Source organism: Egretta garzetta, unplaced genomic scaffold (assembly GCF_000687185.1).
Source record: "Egretta garzetta isolate BGI_Z169 unplaced genomic scaffold, ASM68718v1 scaffold114, whole genome shotgun sequence".
Taxonomy (NCBI): Eukaryota; Metazoa; Chordata; class Aves; order Pelecaniformes; family Ardeidae; genus Egretta; species Egretta garzetta.
This window is the reverse complement of record NW_009259317.1, coordinates 1780239-1802758: the sequence shown is the minus strand read 5'-3', so window position 1 is coordinate 1802758 and position 22520 is coordinate 1780239. Positions and strand designations below refer to the sequence as shown.

The 22520-nt window shown below is 37.9% G+C and overlaps 2 protein-coding genes across 2 annotated transcripts in view; one reads left to right on the top strand and one right to left on the bottom strand.

Annotated features, from left to right (window-relative positions):
• Window positions 1-1045: 1045 nt before the first annotated feature.
• Window positions 1046-12735, top strand: TDO2 (tryptophan 2,3-dioxygenase). The gene is made up of 12 exons (XM_009636474.2): window positions 1046-1092; window positions 1467-1572; window positions 2715-2805; window positions 3637-3707; window positions 5455-5582; window positions 7222-7408; window positions 8703-8810; window positions 9774-9885; window positions 10010-10067; window positions 10591-10670; window positions 11233-11323; window positions 12582-12735. Exons 1-12 carry the CDS (start codon window positions 1058-1060, stop codon window positions 12733-12735), a joined length of 1221 nt encoding a protein of 406 aa, XP_009634769.1. The 5' UTR covers window positions 1046-1057.
• Window positions 12736-14587: 1852 nt separating this feature from the next.
• The window catches only part of CTSO (cathepsin O), a 13048-nt gene continuing 5115 nt past the window's right edge, over window positions 14588-22520 (bottom strand). Inside the window, exons 4-9 of the mRNA XM_009636461.2 lie at window positions 21643-21776; window positions 20257-20424; window positions 18618-18739; window positions 17239-17402; window positions 16684-16776; window positions 14588-15355 (exon numbers count right to left, since the gene is read on the bottom strand). Of these exons, the coding sequence (XP_009634756.1) occupies window positions 15321-15355; window positions 16684-16776; window positions 17239-17402; window positions 18618-18739; window positions 20257-20424; window positions 21643-21776 (716 nt within the window). The 3' untranslated portion in view covers window positions 14588-15320. The remainder of the gene's footprint in view (window positions 15356-16683; window positions 16777-17238; window positions 17403-18617; window positions 18740-20256; window positions 20425-21642; window positions 21777-22520) is intronic.

Below are 22520 nucleotides of genomic sequence, written 5' to 3'. Positions count from 1 at the left end.
AGTTTAGTTTTAAGCTAATATTTGTATAGCCTGACATATGGCATCAGGCTGAGCAGGGTATGCATCCCATTGCCCATGTACTGCATATGACTTTTTTTATGAGCCAACTACTCTTAAGTGACTAGAACAGCTGAAACCACCACACAGATACCACTAAGCAGAGTAAGTCTTGCAGAGGGCAAATGGTCTGGGGTCACAGGGACCCTGGAGCTTTGTTTGCAGTAAAACTGAGCATTAACTTTTTTTTCAGAAAAGGCTGGCAGGCAGGAAAGAAGTGCCCACTGGTTACATGTTACTTCATTGTGTGTTAAGCTGATGATTAAATAGAATTGAGTAACATCTGTCAATAAATGAGAGTGAAACTTTTGCGGGAGGAAATAAAATTAAGAAATTGTCATGAAATAAACCGCTGGAAAAATAGCATGAGGTATACATGATTATTTTTAGTTCTTTTAGTTAATCTGTGTGCATTTTTTGAAAGTATGTGTATTACTTGAAATCTCTTGCCAGCGTTATTCAGTCTGCCATAGAAATACATTCTCCTTCCCTTCCCCTCCCCTTTCCTTTTCCATACGTTTTATTTTTTAAACATAAAAGTATCTTGATACCTGGATACAAGGGGCTGCACGTTAAAAACCTACTTTAACAATTCCTGAATTTATTAAATATTGCCTTTTTCTCACGCACAGACCTCTCATTGACTTACCCCTTACACCAGCCTTGATCTCCAAAGAAGCAACTGGCAGAAACCTTGCAGTAAAAAGCACAAAACCTGTGTGCCATACGACAAAGCAAGTATGCCAGCCATTTCTGTTTTGACTGGTTGGAAAAAAAAAAACCCTGGAGAGCCAACAACACGTGAACTTACTGACCTTTGTGCCGCGAAAGTTTCTGTAATTATTGAATAGCGGGGATGGGCTGAGGGCTAAGGAGGAGAATTTGGGGATTGGCCTAGGCGGTGAGATAAGGTTATATATAAGGCAGCTGCAGCGGATTTGGGAACATTAACGGAGTATATTCCCTGGTGTGCAGCTCAGCAAGTTTGGATCCTGGAATCATGAGCGGGTGCCCCTTCGCAGGGAACAATTACCTGTGAGTCCTTCCTCCCCATGGTTTTGCTTCATAACGTCAGTTCAAATGATGTAATGTTAATGTAAAATATGTAGGTTCAGAGAGAAAATAATGATTATCAACAAATAGACAGCCATAGCGATCGCTAAAGGAAAAGAGATTGTACAAGGACTTGTCCAAGCACTTGTTATTTGATGATCTAGATGTAATGCAACCAGCTCTTACAGTGACAAGAGGTATTTCAGGTGTACTGCTTTTCTCAAAAGCCTGCTTTAGTGGTTCAGTTTATCAAAGCAAAGCATTGTTTGAATTGTAGTTGCATGTTAGCAAAAACGCAGGTATATTCATAGTACTTTAATTGAATAGTTTATATATTTACTGAATTTTCTTCCTAGATACAATTTTAACAAGCTATCTTTGGAAGATGAAAAAGATGACAAATCACAAGAAGGGATAAATAAAGCCAGCAAAGGTGGACTTGTCTATGGAGACTACCTACAAGTAAGTTTAAGGATGTCATGTTTACTGCCCTGGTTGCTCTTAAAGACTTGAGCCAGGACCTGTGACTGACGCTTCTCCCAGCAGCCAGCCAGCCACTGAGAGAGTTCTCCAAGTGCCCTTGGTCTACCTGAGCTCTCCACATGTAGTCACGGGCACAGGTGCCTGTCTCAACTGGAATGGTGCAGGTGGACTGTGGGATGCCTTCTCAAACTGCAGGGAAGCTGGGTATTTTGGGGGTTTTGGTAGAGAATTATTTATACTGGTAAACCTAAACTGTAAAGTGGTGCACCACAAAAGGCTTTCTTTGGTCTGACAATCACCACTTGGCAGTTTCTCCACGTCAGCAGGCTGTGTGCAACTTCCCCGAATTATTGCACGAAAGCCCAGAATATTTGGCTGGAAAACTATATTGCAGAAATCTAGGGGGTGGGATGATGACTAGGGGGATAAAAAACCCCAACCAAGCAAACAACCAAAAACCAAACAAAAAACCACAACAACTAGAAGTAATTAAGAAATAAGTAAAAATAAAATGTCATAAGTAATAAAAGAATCCAGGCTTTTTTTTTTTTTTGGTGACAGCATGAACTGAAGAATTACTCTGTGCTTGTGAACAGAAGACTAATTTGTTGACATGCTAGATGGAATCCTGCAAAGATTTCTTTTAAAACAACACAATCTATGCTTAGACTAAATTTGACTCAGTAAAAAAATTAGAAATGCCAGAACTAAAATAAATCAGAGCGGTTGTGCAGATGTTATTACATGATTACATAGTATTTTACTACAGGAGCTCCATTTTCATGGAACACAAGAGTATAGATGTAAGATCTGGAAAAGATGCTGGATATTTTGTTTTCTCTTTTTTTTTAATAATTAAAAATGCCCTTAAGGTGATTTTCGAAACTTCAATGCTTGAGGTACCTAAACATTCCATTTTAGGCAAGTTTTTTTTATTATTATTATTAAAAAGTAAAAGTGACACCTGAGAGCATTTGGTCTAACTTCTCATACAAGGTGGAATATGAGGCCTATATATATATATTAGTAGTATGCTGAAAAATTTGCTCTACACAGTAGGACTATCATTGCTAATAGCAGAATTGAGAGCTTTACAGAACGGTCTTATCTTTATTTTTAAGCTGAACAAAATATTGAATGCTCAAGAACTTCAGAGTGAGAAGAAAGGAAACAAAATTCACGATGAGCATCTTTTCATTGTGACGCATCAAGGTAAGCGGTTGGGAGGAGTTCAGTGATGGTTGACCGGCATTTTTGCCACGGGGAGTTATTCAGTGCTGAAACATGCAATACACAATTTTGTTTTCACTTTAGAGACAATCACTACAATTGCTCTGTCTTTTGTCTGCATTTATATTTGTATGTATCCCTGTATCATTTGTAAGGTTGTAATCAGCTCTATGCTTATGAAGCCATAAGTATAACCTTTGGATTTGGTAAACCAAGATTTGAATGGTTCTGTTTCTAGAGAAATTAAAGTGGTGAAATTCATTCCCTCTCTGAGTCATAGGTTGCTATGCAGTTTATTATAGGCAAACTTTGTGTGTTGGCTCTTGCCTTCTCTGAAACTTCAATTTTAACCACCTAGAGGCTGTCTAGAAGCCAGCATATTGGTTAGGCGCTCCCTAACTGCTAATATCCATGTGTTTTGCATGTGTTGGCCTGATGATATTTTCCTGTTATTGGAAACATGTAGATGACATAAAGGTTGTAAGCAGCTCTGGGATTAGCTTTTATTGGAGTATCAGGTCTAGATTTTCTTTTTCCCCCTTTTGTAATGAACATTCTGCACATCAAATACCTGATGTGTAAAACATGCTTTAAAAAAAAATCTGTTAACGTTCTCAATGCTAGATTATTTCATGTAACAGTTCAGGTAAAGGGCAGCATACTGTAGCAGGTAATTCGTTTGAGTATCAGCATCTTTTTATACACCGGCAGTATAAATGTAGGCTACCCATTTCAAATAAAAATGTAAGAGTGCTATGAAGGAAAAACAAAGTAACGTTGAAGTTAATACTAACAATGCCTTTCTTGTTGTAGCTTATGAACTTTGGTTTAAGCAGATTCTGTGGGAAATGGACTCTGTGCGGGTGATCTTTCAAAACGGCCACGTAAGTTAAAAGCAAATATTAATTTTGGGAAAACGCAGCCCTCTCTTTCTCTTGCCTCCTGCCTGCAGCCTGATATAGTTGGGTTTACTAAAGCAACATGTGCTCTTTTTTAAAAAGAGCATAAAAAAAAAAACTTTGGCCGAGTGGCTCTCATATCCTGATAGTACAGACATTGGATCAGCAAACTCCTTTCTCTTCTGAAGTCTGCCTTTTGTGTAGCTCACTTTTCAAGACGAATTTCATTGCCCCAAATGCTCTCATACTCTCCTACTAGTACTGGAAAACTACAGAAACTTAACTTGGGAATATTCTATGGCAGAAAAAGTATGCTCAGAGGCAAAACTGAAAACCAGCGGGCTCACGGGTATTTTGTGTTGAAAAGTCAATTCTGCCTTTGTTCAGTTTTTTGAAGTCTACGTACTATACTCTTTCATCCAATATCTGCTACATGAAAGGAAACTCTTTTGGGTAATTGTGTATTATTAAATCCAACCAAACAGCAATAATTAAAATCACAGTGTACAATTGTGTGAGAATTTCTGAAAATTACAAATATAACAGGGATATTTTGAACATCTCTAAACATTTGTCCAAAGCTAAACACAACTCATAATAAATAGGTAACAAAGGAGAACTCCTGACGTTATATTACATCCACAGAAAAAGGCTGACTGCATGTAATTTGAGAAATAACTTGAGTAACATCATGAGCGTGTGCATACAAAGAAAATTTGAATCTAGACCAGACTGAAAGAAGGAACCTTTTTATCATAATGTCCAATGAAAATGCTCTCTGTTGTCCTCGACATTCATAATTTTGTTGGCTTTTTAGGTGAACATTATATCAAAATATAACTGATCAAAATCAGTTCTTAAGTGGAATGATTTTTCATTATTTTTGTGAAAAATGACAGTTTGCTTGTAATCAGAATTTGAAATGTCGATGCTAAGGTTAAGTACGCAGCCAGGCGATTAAGGAAATGGTTGTCATCTTTCATTTTTGTAGTTTGATGTTTCCTGGTTGCATGCCCAGGTCTTAGAGAAGTTTAATGCCATTGAAACTAATAGGAATTTTAGCAGAGTCCTCTGCAGGCAAAGTGTTCAGCTTAGCCAGAAGTGACCTTCTGTGTTTTCCATTTAATATTTTCTATTTCCCTCCAGATGCAGTCTTCTCTGTTTTCCTCTGCTTGCTAATGGCCATCTCTGATGAACATCTTTTTAGATGTGCTCTCCTGATGTACACCTCAGATTATTCTGCTTCTCAACCTTTAAGTACTTTCCACACCTGCCTAATGACTTGTTCCTTCACAATAATAGAAATTGTTGTAGAAGTGATTATAATAGAAAGCATAATATAGTTATCATATTATATCATATATCGTTAAAATCATATTGTAATCATTGGAAATTATCATGATATAAATTATTTTGGTCTAGAATTCAATTTCTTGTGGTAACTTCTATTTCAGTCAAAAATGTAAAAAAGAAGAAAAAAATCCTATGTATTTGGCCTAGTTGTAATGTATCATCAGTCGGAGAAAAACAGATTTTAATCTTTGAAAATTATGGTTTCAGTTTTCAGTTAAAAACTGGGGTCTCTATTCAATGAGACTTTGCTGCTATGGATTTCACATGGAAAGAACATGGGAACTATAGTAATGTACAACAGTGAAAAGACCTGAAATAAATAGGTAGGATATAAAGAGAACACCATTCTGTCTGGCTATGATCTTTATTTTTTCTACAGGTAAGAGATGAGAGGAACATGCTGAAGGTTATTACTCGAATGAACAGAATTTCAATGATTCTGAAATTACTTGTGGAACAGTTCTCAGTTTTGGAAACTATGACTGCATTGGACTTCTTTGATTTCAGGTAAATACTTACTATTCCTCCACAGCAATCCACGAGCTGGTGATTCCCATCCTTAGAACTGACTGTGAATTTTGCCCGTGCCCTGGCAGCTTGTCATACATGCACCATTCAGCAAGGTGAGAAGATAGCTTAGAGAGGCAACCGTGACAGTGACAGCAAGGGTCAGCTAAGAAGTTGAGTGTGAGGGTGAGGCCAGCACGCTCTGCAAAGAAGTACCAGTTGATTGCTGATGTTTACATGTGGTGCTGCTGGATGGTTTCAGAGTAAAAAAAGTTAAAATAATAGAAACAGCTTGGGGTTCCGTTAACAATTTACTTGAAACTTAACCACTGCACAGTTCTGGTCATATTCTATGGTAAATCATAGAAGTGCTTGGGTAAAAGAAATGCACTCTCTGTAGATTGTCAAATAGATATTTCAGCTGTCTTGGTTTGCATAGTATTCCCTTTCTTCATGTTCTCAGTGGGTCTGCAGAGCTGGAGGCTTCAAGTGGCTGAAGGAAGCATTGCTGTCTCTTCTTCTTTCTCCCCAATAAGTTCTGCTCTCCAGTAGCTGCCCAATGTATTGCTGGTGGCTGGTTCCTGCTCTGCCTTCTGCCCAGGCTTTCTTTGGGATCTCTTGGCTTGCCTCACTTCTCCCATGGCATTTCTAGCTCTTCTCTCACTTCATCTAGGTCCTTCCACTACACTACCACGTGCGACAGCTTCATCCACTGTCTGCCTTCCTGTTCTTGTTCTGCTTGTGTCACTGGCCTGACTCATGATCCCAGTGCTGTCCAGCATCCCATCCACTTCTGCGTTGTTTTAGCACCCTTTCTTTTCTGTCTTTTAATGTTCCCTAACTAAAAAGCACATGAAACTACAATTCTGCTTCTCTTGGAAGTTGGAAACATCTATATCATCTAGCAGGGGAAATCCACAGGCTAATCATCTGGTTTGATGCATTCTTGCTTCTGCTTTTTGCCAACATACTGTCATCTGATAAGCAGACATGAGATCAAATCAATGATCTGTTTCTGCCAAATCTTATATTTGCAATTCAAAGTGCATTACAATTATCTAGCAATGTGGGATTTCAGATTACTTTATTAACCTTTTTTTTTCCAGCATGGCCATGTGATTTAACTCTGAAAGAATCGCATAAATGAATCCCTCAAATGAAACCCACTAAATGTTCTTTGGAACATTATTCTATTGTATACATAGCAATTATTCTGTATAACAAGCCTATTTAAAATGCATTCATTGCCACTTTTAGTGATGTGGAAATTTTTGTAATAGCTATTTGGGGTGAAGCTGCTTATTCTGTCTGAAAAGGAAATGATATTCACTAACGTTTCCTCCTGTACGTCACACACGCAAAGCTGCCATTTTAAAACACAGTACAAACATAAGTCTGTGTATGCACAAACAATACATAGCTGGAAAATTAGGATATGTTATACATACATTGTAGTTGCATTAAAATAACTTGGGTTTTTTCTTAATTGCAATCATCTAAAAAAAAGTGCTCGGATATCTATTTGATAATTCTTCAAATGTGAAATATGTATTTTTTTATTTTGTTGAGAACCAGAGAACCCCATCACTGCAGAAGAGTGTCCTGTATTTTTGCATTTTCTTTTCTTCTGTTCCCAAAGATACTACCTAAGCCCAGCCTCAGGTTTTCAGAGCCTGCAGTTTCGCTTGCTAGAGAACAAAATTGGTGTTCCCCAAAGTCTGAGAGTCCCCTATAACAGAAGGCATTATCGTGACAACTTCAAGGGACAGGATTATGAACTGCTGCTTAAATCGGAACAAGAACCGACGCTACTGCAACTTGTGGAGGTAACAATGTCTGTCGAACACCTTGCTTCGTTTTCCCCCCTCTCTCAAGAATGCCCTTCATTGGTGTCAGTGACAAATTCTTCTTCCTCAAGAGAAGCAAGCATGCTGGCAATTTCCCAGTCAGTTGTGTTTTGGGTTCTTACCAAATTTTGTATGAAAGAGAGTTAGTCATTACTAAACCAATTGATTTTTCACAGCATTTCCTCTCGTCTGAAAAGTCTGACTATTGAACTAGTAAATTGCATTGTGGAAGTATGAGCTAAGAATATAAATGTACTGTTTCATTGGCATTGTTTTTTCATGATCACAAACCCTTTTGAGAAGAAAACTTTAAAAGTATTTCCTCTGTTAGTGATGGATGTTAGAGAGGTTAAAAAAAAGCAAAAGAAAAATGACAATCCAAAATGGAAAGGAGAAGAAATGTTTAACAAATGTTTCATTATCACTTACCTTGATTTAATGACTTTGTCTCAAAGTTATGAATGACTCGCACCAATTTCTCTAACTTCCTCGTCATTTTCATACACAAAATTAACATAACTTTCTAAAGAGTAATGCAGCATAAACCTCAATAATAGCATCCACTCTTATTAGCCCTATCCATCTGTCTAATGACACCTGATACAGGATATATAAGAAATTTCTCTAGCTCTTCTTAATTTGTTAAGACTTCATACTCTTGTGTCTTTTGATTGAGGAGCTAAAGTAAGTGATGTCTAAAGGGAGTTTGACCATAAAGTTTCTTAATTTTTTCCCCTCCTAATTTCATTCCCATTATTAAAAGGAAATCAGAGAGAAAGCTTTGCTAACTTCCAAGTAAATTTGTATCTCATATCACCTATTTTGGTGTGAGCTAATGGCAGACTGCTTCATCAGCATTCAGCCTGTCTGACATGATAAAAATTGATTGTACAAGTAGATGGTTCTGTATCTTCCTTCTGAGATTTATCTTACAATTATCCTATATATGTGGAATCAGAGCTTTTTCCTGTATCTGCAAGGACATTGGTTTTAAGGATACTCTTAGAATGAGACAGCTTTTGTCTTCCAACACTGGTCATTTATCTTTGAACCTGTGGGTGTGTTTTCACAGAACTATTATGCAGGTATAAGTCTTCTACGTGGCCATGCTTACTCCAGCACTAAGTACCTCTACAGGATATTAAACCAGAACAACTGTAGCAGTAAAATTTTTGTTGCTATAACTTGTAATTCTAGGGTAATGTGCTTGCATTGTTAACATTTGAACAGATGATTATTATTATTACTATTGTTGTTGTTGTTATTATTAAAGGCATGGCTGGAAAGAACTCCAGGACTCAATGCAGAAGGATTTGATTTCTGGGGACAATTTGAAGTGAATGTTTTAAAAGGTCTAGAAGAGGAATTTGCCTTGGTGCAGGTATATAATGTACTCTTGATCTAGCTATAAGCAACGACAGCTGGCAAAATTACATCCTGACATAAATCTGACTTTTGGCCCAATCAGTTTCTCACTCACTTCACTTAATCTTCAGCAGCTTCTGTCTGCAAGAAGCAGAAAAAATTGCGAACTTTTCCAGGAAATCTGAATAAATTTGTAATTTGACATCTAAGACGGTCTAAAACATGTGTTACATGAATGATTTTGATTGCAAAAGTAAAGGGATCGTACCAATGGAAGGGTTGAAATGGATTTTACTGAAACTACAACTTCACCTTTAGTTAGTACTTGCATCTACAGTACAAAGTAAAACTCCACAAAGTTTAGGCCCATAAGCTGTGAGTATGGAGTGCCACTATAAATGGCTCATTCTATTTAACAGTATGTCACCACTTGCTGCTATGTGTTCGTTTGAATTACACTGGCAAATAAGCACATGAAAATCCCCAAATATTGTAAGACCTGTAGCTTTAAGTACATTTTTAATGGAAAAAACACCATAAGAATGAATCTGTTTCCTGAGCTGTTTACAACTTTCTAACTTACCTAAACCTATTTGCAATTTTCTTACCCATAGCTGTGCAAGGATGTCTTCTTTTTCCCTTGGGGAAAAAAAAAAAAAATCAGACTTCAAACAAATGAAGATTAAGTGTTTTTAAGGCCTCTAGACCTCAAGAAAAGCGATAAGCTGCCAGTTTGTTTGAACATTCATTCATCTGAATTATGTTGATGGCTATTTAATTGTACATTTTCTGGTAATTGTGTTTTTAAAAGGACAGTGGCTCAGTGACTCATCTACTTTGTTTGAAAATACAGTTCTCACTTCTAAGATGTAAACTTACAGAGTATTTATGATGAAAATAGAAGTTACATCATAAGTCATTCAAGTGCTTAATTTTCCCTATTGAATTCTAAAACCTGTTTTTGTTTCAAATATCAAAGGCGAAGCCAGAATCAGAAGAAAAAGATGACTTATTATCTGAATTCCAAAAACAGAGAGATGTATTACTTTCGTTGTTTGATGAAAAACGCCATGAACACCTGCTTAGTAAAGGTAGATTGTATTGATATATGTCAGTATGTGCTTTTTATTTTTTAAACATGATACATATAATCACATAACAGCACTAAATTTGCAGGAGAGTCAGTAACAAGCTAAGGACACTTGTATTTTGCAGGAGAAAGACGACTGTCTTATAAAGCACTGAAGGGTGCCTTAATGATCTACTTCTACAGGTAATGTCAGAAGATGTTTCTTTAATGCTTACTGGCAGGAGGAGAGGTGAAGGTTAAGGACAGAAGCATACATTTATTTAGGTTGGAACAGGCCTTGGAAAGTAATCTAGTCCAACTCTGCGAAAACCCAGGTTAGTTAGATCCAATTTGAAGGTCAGATTGGGCTGCTCATGGCTGTGTCCAGCTGAGTTTTGAATATCTTCAAGGATGGAGATTACACAGCCTCTCTGGGCAGCCAGTTTGTGTCTGACCAGATGCTGCTCCTCAGATTGAAACTAGCAAATGCCTTGTTCAAACCGTTCTACAAAGCGTCCTAGAAAGGTTTAGAGTATTTTTCCAAGTAAGAGGGAAAAGGCACAGATCGAGACTTACATGGCAGAAGCGTTTCTTGGAAGATCTACTGACATTTTAATAACAACTTAGGTAAAATACACCTTGTTGCTGTTATGCATTGGTGAAGCAATACTTTGAAAACTACGGCATATCATAAGAGGTCTTACTGTCTTCTCTTTCATTTCCCAAGGGAGGAGCCTCGTTTTCAGGTTCCCTTTCAGCTTCTTACCTCCCTTATGGATATCGATGTGCTCATGACCAAATGGAGATGTGAGTTTTGCTTTTTGACTGTGACACTCCCTCTTTTAGATGCAAGTAAACTGTTCTGTTCCACCTGCTTTGAGACAAATTATACCCAGAGTTTTAGAACTGAGCTTCTGAGTTTCTCCTTTAGGAATGGCTTTTTTTTTTTGCTTGTACTTCAGCCAAGAAGAAAGCTGAACAGCTGCTTCTATGATCATTAGATAGATAGGTAATGCTATCGCTTCTGTTACATGCTTTAAGTCAGGTGAACAATTTTATTTAAGGGACAGGTATATATTTTCCAATGTCTGCCAAAATGTCATCATGACAACCTTTCATATGCAAACAGTCTTTCTGCTCCTTCCCTATCTAGACATCTGTAAGTGAGTGGATTCATTCTGTATTAACAGTAATTTTCTATTCATTAACTGGGGAGTGGCATAATTAACTCCTGCATTGCTTGAAGACCTAGGAGTTCTGTATCTCTGTAAAGATCTCTGTATGATCTTTAATATTTCACTGGTGCACCTTGATGTGACCCTCTGGTTGTATCTTAACATATGCCATGTCCTCCTTCTGTGTTAATTAGATAACCACGTCTGCATGGTGCACAGAATGATTGGCAGCAAGGCCGGCACCGGAGGCTCATCAGGCTACCAGTATTTGCGCTCCACAGTGAGGTAGGAATAACGTGTTTCCCCCAATACCTGCCATAATGCAGTTTGCAGGCACTGCACTGCCAGGGGGCAGATTTCAGATGGCTCACTGGAGGCCAGAGGGATGCTGTTTCACTTTTGGAACTCTAGCATTTCCTCCTGGCTGTCAAACATTTATTTACCAGGTTGACATATACAAATTCCAAGCCTTTTGGGGCAAAAAGAACTCCTTTTGATCACTCATGCAAAGTGCCATTTATAATTCTCAGTCAAGGGATCTAGGCGTTACTGTAATAGCAATGATACCAATCCTGCCTCGTTTAGTTTGTGTGCAAGCTAGCCCAAGTTAATGAGGTGATGCAGGCTGGAAGTGAGTCCTACCTACCATGCAACTGATGACAGTTCTTTTACTCCTTAGCATGGCCTCTAATTGTATAACCTAAGGTACTTCCAATTAGGGTTGAATATATTCTTAAAGGTGATGGTAATTAATACTCTCAAGCTGTGCAAGCAATAATCAGAAACATGTTTCCTTCTGTTGGATGAAGCGGAAGAGGAATTTAAAAGGGATGGTCGGAGACTGAGCACAGAACTCTCTGAATGGGTAGAATGTGTTTTAACACCACGTTCGAGGATTCAGCTATGGATAGAACACGTTTTACACCAAATTTGAGGATTCTGCTAGTTGGACAATTCAAGCTTTTTAGCTGCGACCATGTCCTGACAGTCCTGAACCACATTATATCCCAAAGCACAGGGATATTTAAAATGTCACCTTCTAAGAGGACCTTCTTTGAGGTTTGTTTTCAAAGAGAAACCGTATGTTGCTGGTAGCTGCCATGTATGGCTGTGGGCAACCGTTCCCATCACAACCATCCTAACAGAGGGTGGAACAGAAAGCAGACACATAGATTGAATTTGAAGATTAAAGGTACACCATTCTTTTCAACCAAGCCTTCTCACTCTTCCTTGATTTCACGTTAGTGTGCTTCCTAGATAAATTCTATTTCCTACCTACCGCAAGAGTGGAGGTCTGGAGATTTATAGCCTACATACGCTGCATTTTCAGAAGAAAGATGTGACTAGAGCAACCATGTTTCCTTTTTATGTCTAATCTTAGGAACAGTTAGGATTGGATTCTTGCTCTGGAACATTCAGAAGGAGGATTAGTGCTAAAGCCTTATTAAATAAATAAGAGATGGGAGTGATTCCTAAGGCTTTTGAAATTAAGGCCTTTTATGCCAATATAGCAGTATTAATTGTTCCCGACTGTCTCTTTCAGCGACAGATACAAGGTGTTTGTGGATTTGTTCAATCTTTCAACGTTTCTAGTGCCAAGACACTGGATACCAAAGATGAACCCAACGATCCATAAATTCCTTTACACGGCAGAATACTGCGACAGCTCCTATTTCAGCAGCGACGACTCCGACTAGCCTGCCTTTCTAGGCTGGTTGCTGTAAAGAACTTCAGGACTTTCGCCTCGAGTGGTGCTACCCCTCAAGTGTAACAGCTGTTCTCACGCAGCGTGGGTGTGTAAATAGGTATTTATGATGTATGACAGCTATGTGAATAGTATGATCAGTTTATGGAAGAAACTTAATTGTGGAAAACCTCATTTGTATGGAGTTAGCCTATATTAAGACTAAAATGATATCCCAGCTCAACTCAACGACCAATTTAACTCTTAGTTGGCTTCTTAAAACTGATACCTCGAGAGAGAGAGAGAAATGACACAGAATGATCATGATCGTGTCTTATTTGTACATATTTTTGTATTTGTTTGTTTGGCTAATGGCTGTTAGTAATTTACTTCTTCTAGTTGAGGATGGAATTAGTCTCATCGCCTCCAGAAGAACATAATTTTCTGAGCTCTAGTGGAATTTCAAAAGGAATTTGGGGTTAAGAGTTTCAAAAGCTAAATTTAAAAAAATATTAAGTCCTGAATCTATAGACACCCCAGCCTCTTGAACATTTACATGCATCAGCAATAATGTGTGGTTACACATGAATGTAAATGCCTTCAGTAGAAATACTTACTATTAAGAATAGCAGATACAAATAAGTGCTTACTTTGCACTTCAAATAAAGCAGTATTAAAGCTCTTCTTTTGTTAAGACTTCTTCTAAAGCAAGCATGAAGTTCAAACAACATTATGACAGGCATTTAAAGTGCTTTTTATTGAAAATATCACTGAAATAAAGATAAAATGGATACACAATAAAAGCAAGGTAAATTTGGCCATAGTATATCAATAAAGCTGCATCGTCTTCTCAGTAGGACTCTTGTCTTTTTAAATGCTTCCCTTGGAAATACACGTAGGTTGTAGGCCTTAATTTCTGCTGAGTTGCGCTTTAGGTACTTATGCCTGGTAGCATCACCTCAAAAGCACTGGTGGAACGTCTGTGTTTGATACTACTCTAACAACGTTGCTTTTATCAACGCCACTTAGGAACCTTGGCTATTCTTTTCCAGTTACACATTTGGTGTTTGTAAACTGCTCAGGGAAGGCCACGCTACGGAAGACTGTAAGTCTACGGCAGACTTCCCTTTCTGTTAATCTGAAGTTTTCAGCCAGTAACTTCAGTAAGCAGCAGAACCTGAAACAGTGAAATGTAGCACTTGGTCTCCCTTTCATTTAAAATATTAACACTTAGAAGCACTAAAATGACGATACTTACAATAGACAGTTATGATTGCCTTTGTCATAAAAAGATAATAATACGCTGACCTATTAACATGGTACAGTAATTGAGTGCAAAAATGACAGAACTGCTTCAATACTTTTCACAGTAGTGCTTCATAGAAGAGTACAGGCAAAGCATTCCAGACGGAAGACCCAGAGCATTTTAGAAAGCCACGTTTGGTTGCGAATTCTAGTTAAGTTTCCCTGCAAGTGCAGCTTTACAGGTCAGCAAAGCTGGAGCCACCTTTTGATTCCCAGCAAGTCCAAGTTATGAATTCAATTAACGTAGGGAAATGTAACATCCACTCCACTTGGAGTATTCTGTAATTGCTGACTTTCTAAAGGCGACAAATATATATTAACCACCCCCACCCTCACAATTTTTTCTATAATAAGTAAGTTTTTAAATTTCTGCTTTGCAATTGGCTTCAGTTGGTTGTGAAGTAGGGAAGAGAGGAGGCATGGGACTGACACAGCTCGCAAAGCACAGAAAGGCTGAGTTGCCAACACATACATCCTGCCAGAACACAGGATGTCAAACCACTAGAGCTGCTTCGGTTTGTCTAAATACAGTTACTTCTTACTTTTCTATCCATCTCACAAATTAATCCAGAAGTCTGTGATATTCTTTCCAAAACGCGGTCACTGCTCTGAAGAGCTCTGGAGTTATATATACCCAATAAAGGTTGGAAGACTGAGACTGAAGGATGGCAGGACTTCAGAGACAGTGGGTGCTTGGGCAACAACTTTGACTCTCCACTTCCTTCTATGACTCTAGCTGTAGAGAAGAAGTAGGATTTCACAAAAAGGAGGAAGACAAAGTGTACGTGTGTCTGTCAGAGTGGCTAGAAAAGCCAAGACAGGCATCAAAGCAAAACAGAGAGAGTATTTTCTTCCAACTGCCCTTCCTCCCCGCCCAATAAAAACAGACCTAATCATGGTGGTTCTTATATTCAAAGCATTTTGATTATATTCTGTCATACTATTGATTATTTGATCCAAATTCCTTATCATTTTTCATCACTTCTTTCCCTCTAAGATTTTTTTATGGAGTAGTATTCCACAGCTGGATTGGGTTCACATTCACAGCTTCAGTCCATCTTTGTAACTTCTTTTTGCATACTCTACAGTTGATTCCAAGTCTTCTTATTCCACACGAGATTTGATAAGCAACACACATTCCAAATAAAAACACTTTAAAAACTCCAGCCAGCCCACTCTTGTACTGCCTAAAAGCAGGAATTGCCCTTAGAGTCATTTCTTATTTTAGAAAATGTTGCTTTGAAGTACCAAACTATTATCCAAATTATAATCTTGGTCTTTGGCCAGTATGTGTCAAACAAATACTGATGAAACTGTATCTGCTATACCTAGAAATGAAACAAACAAAAAAAATTTAATAGATACTGGAAACGGAGACTCGCGGGGCAGGGAATCAGCTGCAACCCTTTTATTTCTTCATTGCCTGGCACTAGTTATAGCTGTGCTCTACACCCCTCCCTCCTCTGCTTATGTGTTTGAAACTTTAGATCCTTTTTGAGGATTCAGTTCAATGTGTGTGCTGAAAAGCAATCTAAACCTGGATAGCCTCTTCCCTTTTACTCATATTCATTAGCAAGAGATAGAAAATATGAAGCTATGTAGCTTTGAAAGCTCACCAAGAGATCACAAATTTCTTTACAAGACACTTTTTGAACATGGCTGGTCTCCCTCACCACTTCTACAATTGACTTGCTGTAATTATCACTACTTCTAAATTTCTCTTTCCAAATAGTTTGTTTATACAACAACAAGAACAAAAGTTTCAGCGACATGGAAAAGCTATGAGTGGTTATGTTGTCCTGATCTTTACCGAGTGCATGCAAACTGAATATTATCTATTCTTATTTGCAGATAATTTACATCATCTAACACCTTTTACAATGACTGTGAGAGCTACTGTTGAAACACACGTTGGAAGGGAAGGCCAACAGAAGACCTATGGTGTTAATCTAACAGACAAAAATTTCAATGGACACACAAGACTTACTATCTAGTAGTACAAACCCAGCAATTTGGCTCAGCAATCTTTGCTGGTAAACAGTAGCTTCACCTGCCTTACCTCCATATCCAGCAACTCAGATGAAACTGGGCATTTAACACTACAACCCCCCCTCAAACACCAAGAAAAATCTCATGCAAATGGTAAGAGGGCAGGAGATGGAACTAGCAATGGAAGCTTATACCTCTGCCCTACAAGAAAAGCCACAAGCAGGGTACACAATTCCCAAGCATGGGCAGATCCATGTTCAGTATTTGTTTGCTAAACTGAGCCCAGAGATAACTGCATCCACCAGACGAGGACAGCAGCTGTTTTACCCACACTGAGTATAGCGATGGCACTAACCTAGAACCATGATACATGACTGTATACAATGCCATTACCTTGGCACGGTAAGGTACAATAGCACAATTTGTACAATTTGTTATGCCTTACATAGCTTTACCTTTGCATGGTGTTTTTCAATCATTCAACTATATGGCTTGGTTGAACTAGCAACCACTTTATTTTTCTACTTGGACTCACCTAACCTCTTTTAAAAGACAGCAATGATTTTTATTTCCTCTCTGGGGATCCCATTATGTCACTTTACTTGCATGGAGAAACATACCCCAGCATGCGGCCTTTACCACTTCAGTTATTTTTTGTCAGACTTACCACAGACATTGCCACCTATCTTAACACGAACATAGCCCTCTATTCCCCATGTAGAGCCCCAAGAGTTCTGTACAATCCAGTATGGGATACTACCTGGAAGAAACATTTTTGTAAACAAGAGACAACATGAGATGTGGGAAGCAAAGCATAAAAACGTTCTGATGCTCTACAGAGTTAATTACCATTTTCATATCTCGTAGTTTATGATGGTTTGATGATATAGTACAGTGAAACCTACTGCTGTTCACATAGAGGACAGAGCTAATAGTCCAGTGTTGAACAGACTGGATACATCCTCTGCTAGCATAAAGACACATGTAGCCATGCTCGTGACTTGACAAGGACACGGAGTCCCACAGAACTGAAGGAGGATGGACAAGAGTATTTCTCCTGGGATCAGACTGCGCTTCCAGAACTGATGTGACACCAAACCAAACAGCTCTCAACAGAACACCCAGTTCTGGATTTTAATCACCTGCCCCACAGGAGGCAAGTTGGAAGTAAGAGGAAAACCACAAAACCTACTGGGTTGAAGTTCAGTTGATGGAAACGCACCTGTTCTGTCAAAACCAGTGATTAGAACAGCATGATTTGCTCTTCCACTGGAGCAGTGATACTGTATGATCCCACCAAGATAATCCTGCCAGCTAACCGCGTCTACTGTTACTGCCAAAGGGCCCCAGTTAACAAGCATCCTCATCATTTCTTCTTCCTGACCGCTGTGAAAGAAGTGAGCGATAATGCCAAGTAATTTAAGTTAGCACACTGAAGCAATTTGCAAGATGCTAATCTACTTGTTAAGTACAATAATTCAATTGTTTCCTATGAATTCCACACACCACATACCAGACATCAATAAATACATATTTCATATACTACAATGCAGTAATACAAGTATAGGGCACACAGACTATGGGAAAGGTGCAGATCCAAAGATATGATGCTATTAAAAAGAAGCAGGTTTCTGGGTGAAGTCAGTGGGCGATGGTGAGCACTATATACCTTTTACACATCACTCAATTAAAAACCACCTTTGGACAAACCGTTAGTCTATATTATTATTTCCCATTAGTTTTTCAAACATGCAGAAGTACCTCTTATATCATACATAATAATACACTAAAATATGTATCTCAAACATACCAAAACACAGGACATTACCACTGTCAGACATTAGCATCCTCATACAGTTTTACTTATGTAATATACTGGAACAGGAAATCTTTTATCACTGCATGGTATGTGCAAGAACTAAATTTGGCAAATACAGACTGGCAAAGCTAGAATTGATTTTAGTTACTTATACCTGGCAGTAATTAAATGCCTAGTCAAAATTACATTTCTTGTCTTGAAGTTCAGTATGCAGCTGCATGGTACTGATAAAAATTAGAAGCAAACTTTCTTGGTATAGAAATGTAAAAAGCTACCAGTTGTCTTTACAAAATTCAGTTGACAACACTATTTGCTATGTCATGGACTGGAGGAGGATGTGGGTGGGTATGTAAATGGATGAATACTGAAGTACCTGAATTACTTCCTAAATCTTTCAACAAATGCCAGTTATTATTGGTAAGATTTACCGTTTCTGATGCTTAAGCAATGTAATGCTCACTTAGCATATATTTAAAATTATAAGTGACTCAATGTTCCAATTTAAACACAGCCAACTAAAAAGACATAATTTCAAGACACTGACTTCAGCTGTCTCATTTGAACAAGCTTAGAGTGCTGGTAGGGTTGGGGGGATTCATTGTGGCAAGCCAGAACCTTAAAAAATGTTACGTAGTAATTCTTATCCAGTACACAGCTACAGACCTGAAGCAATCAACCTCATAACTTTTGGCTGGTCAATGCACTATTAGCTCTAGCTCACTCCACAGTTAGTGAATGCAGAAAGAAAAGTACAGCAAATAAAAAGAATCAATAGTAGCTACCTGAAGTCATATGCAGCAAATCCTGTTATTGAAACTCCAAAATCTGAGCGACCGAAATAATGGCATAGTCCTGTCTGAGCTTTAAAAGTGTATTCTGAATCTCTCACGAGTTTTACTTTTGTCTGCAAGAAAATAAATGCATGAGAATTTAATGCATTTGACATTAAACCTATGCAGATCAAAACAGATACTGAAACTGACCACAGAACTCCCCCAAAATTCAGTGTGTTCATGGCGAGATTAGAAATAAGAATGTCATGTTGGGAAATAGGGTATTTACTATTTATCTCTAGTTTCCCTGTTGGCAGAGAAAGCTTCAGAAGGAATTCAGAAGTGTTTAAATGAACAAACTTTAAAAGGTATCTCTGGTTTAAACTAGCCTCATGAGCAATCTCATCAATTTCGAGACGGAGACTACGCATTCATTTAATGAATGACGATTCATTCTCTTCTAACGACATCCTTACACAAAATTATCCTCTCCTTGGGACAGTTCAAGAACCACAAATATCCCAAGAACAGTTCTATAAAACATTCAAATTAAGTCAAATTCTGCCATTAGCATCAAATCCTCATGCCAGTATATAATCTACTATAATGGCTTCCCCCCCGCCACAAAGGTATTGCATCAGCCTTGTCCTTTGCAGTATAGCATGTTTATGACAGTGTCTTCTCCAGTCTAATTCACTTGTTGTCCCTCTGTGGCCAAGCAAGAAGGAATTTTGCTTCAGAGGAATCCAGATGAATATCCTGTCTTTCTTGAAATGCAAACTTAAACAAGTTATCTAGACTGTTATTAGCTGGGGTTACATGAATCTTCAAGGGCAGAATTACAGAGTTCCTTAGAAAGGACAATCAGCGTTTTTTTTAAACTGCAAAAAACTAAAAGATCCTTTTTATAATACTATGACTCAAACTGTTGTCCTAGAGAACACTTTTTATTTCAAAGGTATTAAAATGTTTCTGCTTACATATATTATTAACACACATTTTGAATTTTTCATGAATGTGTTAGCTACAACTGAAGTAGGATTTATTTTTTGAAACTATATCTGCATTTTCATTATTATGGGTTGCAAGTGAAACAAAGGTAAATGCAGTCAATTTTATTCTGAGGTTCTCCACACTCCTGCATGATTTTACAGCGTTTGCAACAGAAACCACAGAAATTTGAAAGCAGAAAATCTCAGCATCCCTCCTCTTCCCCAGCTGCTGATGCCTAAACTGGACACTCAAATCCACAAAATGACATGTGGATAAAATGGCTCCTTCTACGCTGGTACTGTATGGCTGCAGTCCCGATTGATCTCAGTGGAAATAGTGTAGCTTTCAAGAAACATTATTTTTAACGCTTGTGGGCTGATTTGTTACATTCACAAGAACATACATAGTTTATAAAATTCCAATCAAGTTTCAATTCTGCTTGAACAAACTCTCTTTTGATTCCAGACTAAATATATATGCATACATATATAAACACACGTGTATATGCATATGTACATACATATACACAAATATAAAAAAAAAAAAATGTACAGATGAACTGTACACTCCACCATCCCCATCACTTTTTCCCAGTAAAAAAGAATGTTAGTATGAAAGCTAAGGAAGGGTTCAAGATTTATGAAAAGTTTCAAACCTGGTTCAGCCAGCTCAAAGCACTAACAGTGGATCCCCCGCTGCAGCCATAATTATTGTATGAACAGTCAATAACCTGCTGTACACTGAGTTCTTCCAGGTTATTTCCTTTAATTGCATAGGCAGACTCTATACCACCTACAACGCTGAAAGCCCAGCAGCCTCCACACTGGTACAAAGAGAAGGGAAACCGGGGAGAAAGAAAGAGTCAGCTTTGTTTTTGAGGTCTGATATGAAAAGAAAAAAAGTCAAAAGGGGTTTTTAATGTGCTTCATTTACTACAACTTCCTTGAACTTCATTTTTAAGGCAATAATAAAGAAATTTAATCAGCCATTTAAAATATCGAACTGCTTTTTTCCCCCTGTACTGCTCTCTGAAAGCTAGAAACACATTATGGATGTCTCATTTCAAAGATTCCTGCATTGTGGTTGTCTTATTTTAAGGATTCCTTCCTGATTTATTTTTGCCCTTTAAGATAGGTCTGAGGATGCTTTTTACCGCGAGACATCTATTTTCTTAAAGAAGGATTGGGGCTCAGAATGAAATTGGTTTTTAACCACATTAGTAAATTTTCGAAAAGGATGCACTTAAGGAGAGTGTCTACAACTTCCTACAGTCTGAAGAATTTTATAGGAATATATTAGATTACAGTTTAAGAAACTGTAAGCTGAAAATAAACATAACAGAAAAATTCTTAGACAGTAACAGAATCTGTATTGCAGTTCTAGGCTCTTTAAACTGTGGCATTTAACATAGGAAGCAGAATTTATTCCTAGGCAAGGTTCAGGTTACACTATGTGAAGCGCAGAAAGGAAAGACATTGGGGATTTAACAGCTCCTTTGCTTCCTACCAGTGATAATAACCACTTTGGGATAAACTGTAATTGTGTGGGGTCTGATTATCTTCCTATCATGAATGCATCCTCCCTCCCCCCGCCCGAGGTGTTCAATGGGAAAGATATGGTGTTGACCAGCCAAGGGCATTCAATCATGAGAGAAAACAACAGCAAAGGATCTACACCCATCCAGGTGAAATGGGGGAAGGAGGTCAGGTACTGAATTTACCTCAGTCTCTTCAGAAAAAATACAAAATACACATGGTGCACAATATCTGCGGATTTAGTTAAACTATATCAAAAATGCATTACACACAGTTTATAAGTGCCCAATTTCTAAACGCACAACTTTTTCTTCTCATGCTTTTAAGTCTAATCCCGCTTTGCATAAAGTGCTACATTCATCCAGCCATACTTGTGCCAGTGGTCCAAGGAGTCTTGAAGCAGTGCTGGTTCCTTCCCAAAACTTTCACTGTGCTTTACGATGCACCTGCTGGAACAGACTCTGAGCAGTGATGGAGAACCAGGAAAGGAAAACACCAGGACTTACTGTTTGCTGGTTTCTCACTTCTGCAATGACTTTCTTGTCCCTCCAGTCAAACTTCTTTGGCAGAGGTTTTTCCTTTCCCTTTGGCACTTTTACATATCTGGGAAGTTTGTGAGGTATGCTTCTTAAGTAAATAGCTAAACACAGAATACAAACATCTATAAATCTACTAACTAAAAAAACCCCACAAACAACTGTTTTACTAGAAGCCATGGCAAAAAACTTCCATCGGTAGTTACAATTATGAGATTACATCTCATTCTGAAATTCATAGAAAATTTGTTAATTATACTCCGGAATGAATGTAAATCCTACAGTTCTAGAAAGAACAGAAATATTCCATGTAGGGAATGTGGGTACAAAGCATGAAGATTCACTAAAGCTGATCAATAACCATTCCATAAGACAAGTTTTGTTTGAAAATTTTCACATTTTACTTACTGGAAAAATATTAGTTTATTTTAGTCAGGTAAACGGGGAAAAATAAGAGGAGAATAACTTAAAGATTCTGAAACACCCTTAAAGTGCTAGTTTTTCACTAAAAAAAAAAGCTGCCTAATTATTTAAAATGAAAAAAGGTGTGAAATTCCCCGATGAATAGAACATATAACAGTAGACTTGAACAGCAAGAAGGGAAGATTAGGTTAGGTATCAGACAAATTTTCTTAATAAAAAAAAGTTAAGCATGTCATATTGCTCCTGAAAGTCATAGCTATCTTTGTACAGCTGTGGACCTCCAAGCATTGTTTGGATTGTAGTCAGTTTTGTCTTGGGTTAGGGAATAGGAACTTAGACTACTCAAAAACCTTGTGGATTTTCCAATTTTAAAACTGTTGCAACTGAAGGCAGCTTTGAGGCCCAGAGAGAAGAAAGGAGGGAAA